General features: G+C 55.2%; 1 protein-coding gene across 1 annotated transcript; it reads right to left on the bottom strand.

The window, feature by feature from the left end:
- Positions 1-3,156: 3,156 nt before the first annotated feature.
- Positions 3,157-4,247, bottom strand: LOC127748972 (uncharacterized). Its single transcript, XM_052265082.1, has 4 exons — positions 4,007-4,247; positions 3,728-3,934; positions 3,583-3,651; positions 3,157-3,204 (listed from the first exon to the last, which is right to left on the bottom strand). The coding sequence occupies exons 1-4, from the start codon at positions 4,025-4,027 to the stop codon at positions 3,157-3,159; spliced, it is 345 nt and encodes a 114-aa protein (XP_052121042.1). The 5' UTR covers positions 4,028-4,247.
- Positions 4,248-6,540: the final 2,293 nt, after the last annotated feature.

Here is a 6,540-nt window from a genome sequence, read left to right as displayed (position 1 = left end):
AAAACTTGGCAAGTCAAATCCCAAAGCTCTTCTACCATATATGAAATAAGGAAAACAGAAGACACATCAAAAGTGTGCTTTTGTGATAACACCTCAAGATGTGTGCATTGTTTCACTTGTCGAGGAAGCCGCACACCGGAGCCGCCCAGGGTGATGGAAGCGGTACAGTTTCATGGACAGAATGAGCGAGTCACTTGGTATGAAGAAGAAAAGAAAAAGATGGCGGCGACCCAAAACAAAGCGACATAACCTGGTTGCGAAACCCTTACAAATAGAGTTTTTGGAGCTGATATCGGGTATATTTCTGTTGATTGTACGCCAAAAGAGATTAAAAACTAATTTGAATTACACAACTTTGAATAGAAATATAAACGCAACTCCACGATGCAGCTTTCTGCTTTGTTTTGGGTCCACGCTACGCTACGCCATCATCTTCTTTTCTTCTTCATACCAAGTGACTCGCTCATAGCCGAGTAGTCTAAGAAGACAAGAGTGGGTCCCAGGGATTTAAGACACGTGCGCAAGCGCGCCTCCGCGGCACCGCCGCGCCCTACCGGCGAATTACCGTACTACTCGATTAATTAGATGTACAACATGTCCAGGCTTGCTTGACGAGCGGGCCACCGCTCCGCCGTCCGCCGCCGCGGCGCTGTCCCACGCGCGTCGACTGCTGGCCGTGCCATACCGCGCCGCAGTGGACCCCTCCTCACACCATTGCCCCGCTCCCCTCCTCCGCCCCTACTCCACTCGATCCGGCTCGAGCTGGCTTGGCGAGCGCGCGAACGAGTCCTCCCCACTCCTGCGTCGTCTGCTCTACCTGCTTTTGAGGGTACGGATTACCCTATAAGATCCACGAAAAAAGGCGCGCCCGAGCTGACACAAAGTGTCATTGAATTTTTACAAACATCATCACACATCTTCAACACACAATCGCTGAGAATTCGGTCGGAGTGCCAATAAGCACTTAACCCCTCCCTCTCCCCCCGCGCGGCACGGGAGCAGGACACGGCATGGCGTCCCGGCGTCAGTCGTTCGCTTGAGCTTGGAGGCGTCAGCCCATACTGTGCGTACGTCCGTGTTCTACTAACAATGAGTGACTGGAATGATTCGTTGGAGAAAGATCTGTTTCTTTCGGAGGACGACACCATGCCGAACCTTTTCTTGAGCCAGGAGTCGGAGAACTCTATGCCACCCTTGGAGCTGCACCCCTTGGGGCTGCTGTACGATGAGGTAAGTGATTCGCGCGCCAAATCAATGTTGCATCATCCTGTGATTTCACGGCATGTTGTCCCCCGTTGCATCGCCCCCTTAATTCTATGCTACTTTGTGTTGATCGCGAGTGTTCTTTCATTCATTAAAACCGCGAGTGATTAAGCTTTGCGTCCTGCCGGCTCGCGCCAGTTGAGGTTAGGAGCCCTTTGTCCACCACCGGCGTTGTGCTCGCCGCCCGTCGGCGTCAGTGTTTGGTCACGGCGTGTCCTGTTTGTGTCACGTATCTGTAAATTCAGTGTTCAATCGAGTGTCTTGCCTAGCGAGCTCAGGTCGGCGCGCTCGTTGCTACCGCCTCGTGTGCCGCCCGCGGCCGCGGACTGGTGTAAGCCGGCCGGTAACTAGTTCGCGTCTCTCATTTTGTTCCTCACGCACTAATTCTGAGGTCAGGCCTTTGTCAATTTTACTGAACCTTTGACCGTTACGATTTCTTTGTCCCGACGACACTGGCGTCCCATCACCGGTGGTCACGCGGGGATTCCTGGAAATGGGATGGTGTTGGAGAGAGGGGGAGGGGGGGCGCCTTTGCTCCTTAGCGCGCTATCTCTCTCGCACTCCCAACACAAAGTAACGATAGATTTTTCGTTCCAGCAGTCCTGCGAGCCGTCTGCTGTTGAGGCCGCATTTTATACGGCCGACGGCGGCGCCCGCAGCGCCAACCCGCGGCACCTATCGGCCGCTGTCAGAACTACGGCTCGGCTCCGCGCGGCTGGCCCGCCTGGGCGTGCGCGACTCGGCTCGTCACATGGCTGCCTGTTACTTGTGGTACGCCGCTCTACTCGCAAAGTTACCGATGTAGTTTCGCTAGACGCCGTGAGAGCGCAGCAGCGGACGGTGCTGCTCCGACTCACTGCCTGCCCCGGCTGGGCGCAGCAGCTCGACTCAAATAGACTGCTGGTTACGGCCATAGTTCCGCAAAACGTCGCCAGAGCGCAGCAGTACACGGCACTTGCATGTCGCCGACCTCCACCACGACGGCGTTCTCCTAGACGTGTGTGTGTGTGTGTGTGTGTGTGTGTGTGTGTGTGTGTGTGTGTGTCAGCAGGGTGGCTGCGGTCCAGGGCCGGAGGTCGCCAGGTCCACGTCCATCCTCCGCAGCCCTGCAGCGCAGCAGCGACTCCAGGTCCACGGCCAGTCTGGGCGTCCCTGTCGCCGCCAGGTCCACGGCCAGCTCCTCCAGCCTCAGCAGCGCCGCTGTGCCGCATCAACCCCAAGACCACCAGGCCGAGGTCGAGCACACCTCCACCTCTGTGTGGCTACACTTGAGGGTGCAGTGCCAGGCTTATAGCCTGAATGAGTATCAATGATTAATTTCTATGGCTCAAATACGCTTATCTTTTACCCCGTGAAAGAATCGTCAGTTGTTTGCTTTTAAAATCTCAGCTCAGAACTAAAGTAAAGTCATCTCTTTTTTGTAACCCTGTCGTAAATGTTATTAATTAAAACAAGCTTTGTTTAATTATCACAAAGTGTGTTGGATGAAATAAAATGTGTTGTATTTAAAATGAGAACTCTAACTTTCCCCCGCTCAAAGAATCGTCAAATGTTTGCTCTCAAAATCTTGAGTCAGAAGTATGGTAAACTAATTTCAATCATATTTTTTGACAGTAAGTAGAGAGTGTTGTTTATTTCTAATGAGTTTCGTTTTAACATCCCATTGACATCATAATGTAGCTAGTGTTGGATAAAATAAAATGTGTTGTATTTAAAATGAGAACTTCAATTTTCCCCGCTCAAAGAATCGTTCGACAGTTGAATTTGTTGACCAAGTCCGTGTTAACTTGTGTGACAAAATTAGGCATGTCGAAAGAAAACAATCAAATGGAATGCACATGATTATTTATTGATTGATTTAAAAAAAAACAAAAAAAAACGGTTGTTAAACATTTACTTCTTATGAATACGGCGCTTGAATTCAGCTTGTTGCTGTGGAGTCTGAAACAAAACAGTCATGGTTAGGTAACAATTTGTTTTAAAAAAGAAAGGTAGAGATCATTTTGCGAAAATACTGACCATATTATATGGCGAAAAGGGATGAGCTTGGTGGCGGGCCTGGGCTCGAGCATGGTCCTGGGCTTGGGGTTGGGCTTGCTGTGTGGGCTGTACATCAGGTTGTTGAGCCGGGGTCTCAGGGCGGGGAATGTACCTGGCCATTGCCTGTGCCGACCCCCGCGGGTCAAAGTGCGCCCCCCCCCCCCCCCCCCCCCCCCCCCCCCCCCCCCCCCCCCCGGGTGAACACGCTCTGCAAAAGGAGGGTCGAGTTAGTCTAGAGATCCAAGAAATTATGATGTCAGGCGATACGATTTTACTTACCCCTCCCTGACGAGCATGAGCGGGCGCCTCCTGGACGACGACCTCAACCCCCAGCCGTTCGAACACAGACTGCAACAGAGAACGAATTAGAGTCGATGACAAAACGCGAGGCGTCGAAAAATTATCGATTTCATTTTTTACTCACTTTTTGGGGGGCCACAGTTGCCTTAGGGCGGTGAGCCACCCGCCGACGACCTGGCACAGGTAAACCCTCATCCGGGGTGTCATCATCATGGTTTTGGGCCTGGGGCGGCCCATCCTGGCCGTCATCGTCCTGACGAGCATGGGCATGGGGCGGCTCATCCTTGGTGCAGCCAACCTCCTCGGTCTCCCCGAGCTCGTGCGTGGAAAACTAAAACAATCAGTGATAATTAGCTACGCACAGTAAAAGGCGCCTCGCTGGCCAAGCTCTATTTGTACTTACAGCGTCGCAGGCCTCCTCCATTCCATGAAGACGTCGGGGAGGGAGAGCGGATGTGGCGGAGGCTCGCTGGCGGCGGCGGCCTCGTTAGGATCATCCTCATCCCACACATCCTCAAAATATACAGCCGGGATGGAGGAGCGCGAGGGTGGCGCGGCTCGCACCACCTCTGGGTCGCAAGACAGCTGCAGGAAAGTAAGGAGCGTTACTTCAAACGCAGGACGAAGAGAGAGACGGTGTTTCGTGCGTGAGCGCGAGAGAGATAGAGCGCTAACCAGCTAGAGCCCCCCCCCCCCCTTGTTTTCTCTCCATCCACTAATTAGCGTTTTTTTCTCTCGAGCGGGCACCCCCCCCCCCCCCCCCCCCCCCCAACGTCACAGAAACGGGTGAACATTGAACGCGAACCTTCTAGACGCGACCAGGACCAGGAGCTAGTGCCCACTGCTGCCGAGGTAGGACTCGGCCGGGGCGCGGCACACGAGACGGCGCACGAGGCGGCAACAGCGAGCGCGCCGAGCTGAGCTCGTCAGGCAAGAGACTCGACTGAACACTGAATTTACAGCTACGTGACGCTGGCAGGACACGCCGTGACGAAACACTGACGCCGGCGGGCGGCGGAGATCACGACGCCGGCGGGGAGACAAGGACTCCTAACCTCAACTGGCGTGAGCCGGCAGGATCCAAGCTTAATCACTCGCGGTTTTAATGAATGAAAGAACACTCGCGTCGCGATCAACACAGGAAAGCGTAAAATTACGGTGGGAGACGCAACGGGGGACAACATGGCGTGAAATCACAGGATGATGCAACAAAGATTTGGCGCGCAGATCATTTACTTACACTTACCTCATCGTATCAAGCCCGAGGGCTGCAGCTTAAGCGGGGACAACAAATCGCAGGACTCCTGCGACTCCTGGCTTAAGATCAACGGGGGCATGGTGTCCTCGTCCGATAAATGCAGGTCCTTTTCGAGGTGCCGGTGACACATGGCGACGCTTGCTCCGCTCTGTCCAATACTTGACGCTCGACTGAGCGGGAGCGAGACGCCGGGACGCGGGAGGGCGCGCCACGTCCTGCTGCGCGGGGCGAGAGGGGAGGGGGGTAAAGTGCTTATTGGCACTTCGACCGAATTCTCGCCGATTGCGTGTTCAAGATGTGTAATGATGTTTGTAAAAATTCAATGACACTTCGTGTCAGCTCGGGCGCACCTTTTTTTTCGTGGACCTCATAGTGTAATCCGTACCCTCAAAAGCAGGTAGAGCAGACGACGCAGGAGTGGAGAGGACTTGTTCGCGCGCTTGCCAAGCCAGCTCGAGCCGGATCGAGTGGAGTAGGGGCGGAGGAGGGGAGAGCGGTGTGAGGAGGGGACCCCGGCGGCGCGGCATGGCACGGCCAGCAGCCGACGCGCGCGGGATAGCGCCGCGGCGGCGGTCGGCGGTGGCGCGGTGAGCAAGCCTGGACATGTACATCTAATTAATCGAGTAGTACGGTAATTCGCCGGCAGGGCGCGGCGGTGCCGCGGAGGTGCGTTCGCGAGCGTGTCTTAAGTCCCTGGGAACCACTCTTGTCTTCTTAGATCAATCGGCCATCGTGACTACGCTTCCCTGGGCGGCTCCGGTGCGCGGGCAGACGCGTTCTAACCGGTGCGCGGTCACGGCCGACTCCTTGACGGCGACCTCACCCGGGCAGACGCGTTCTAACCGGTGCGCAGCCGCGACCACGCGGCGGCGGCGGCCCCTCGGCGGAGCGAGGCGCGGAGGCGGGCCCGGACTGGCCAGGGGTGCTAGGATGCGCTAGCATCCGGGGCCCCGCGCCATCGGGGGCCCCTACAACCAGGGTTCTTGTCGGGGCCCCGCCCGGGGCCAGGGGCCTTGGGGGAAATGTCCAGGAATTTTGCTCAAAACCGCTCGTTTCGTCATGAAATATCGAAAAAAATTCTTGCTCGCTTCGCTCGCAGTTGTCTTTTGCGGTTTCCCGTAATGCTTCCAAAATTAAAGTGGAAGACCGAACGACGTCTACAGGTGGGCGGCAACTGGCAACGCAACGTTGTCAAAAGGGTCTACTACGTAACATAATACCCGCATAATCCCTAAAAACCGGTCTTCAAGCTATAAGATGTCAAAAATTCTCGCCTGCTTCGCTCGCTGGAGTTTGCTGCCGCAGCAAACCTGAATATTTTTTAGTTTTTTTTGAAAAAAGGGGGGGGCGGTAGTTCTGGTTTGGGGGCCCTTCATGTGACGTGGCACCCGGGGCCCTTACCCTCCCCCCAGTCCGGCCCTGGGACTCGTTGACGGCGACCTCAGTCCTCGCGGTGGGTTAGGCCCTCCCTTGCTCTTTCAAGATGGCGCCGGGTCACTTGGGGCCAGGGTGACTAGGAGGAATCAAAATGGAGGAGGGTGGTCACTGGGGGTGGGGGGTGACTAGGGGCCGGGCTGACTCGGGGCCCGGGTGGAAGGATCTTCACTTACTCTCTAGGATGTTTCTGTGTTTTAAATGTACCAATAACAGTAGTTAAACATGTGAAAAAGGAGAGAGTA

This window comes from Frankliniella occidentalis, unplaced genomic scaffold, assembly GCF_000697945.3.
Source record: "Frankliniella occidentalis isolate FOCC.00 unplaced genomic scaffold, Focc_3.1 Scaffold23, whole genome shotgun sequence".
Taxonomy (NCBI): domain Eukaryota; kingdom Metazoa; phylum Arthropoda; class Insecta; order Thysanoptera; family Thripidae; genus Frankliniella; species Frankliniella occidentalis.
Note: the sequence above shows the minus strand (reverse complement) of the source record. Positions and strands in the feature narration are given on the sequence as shown.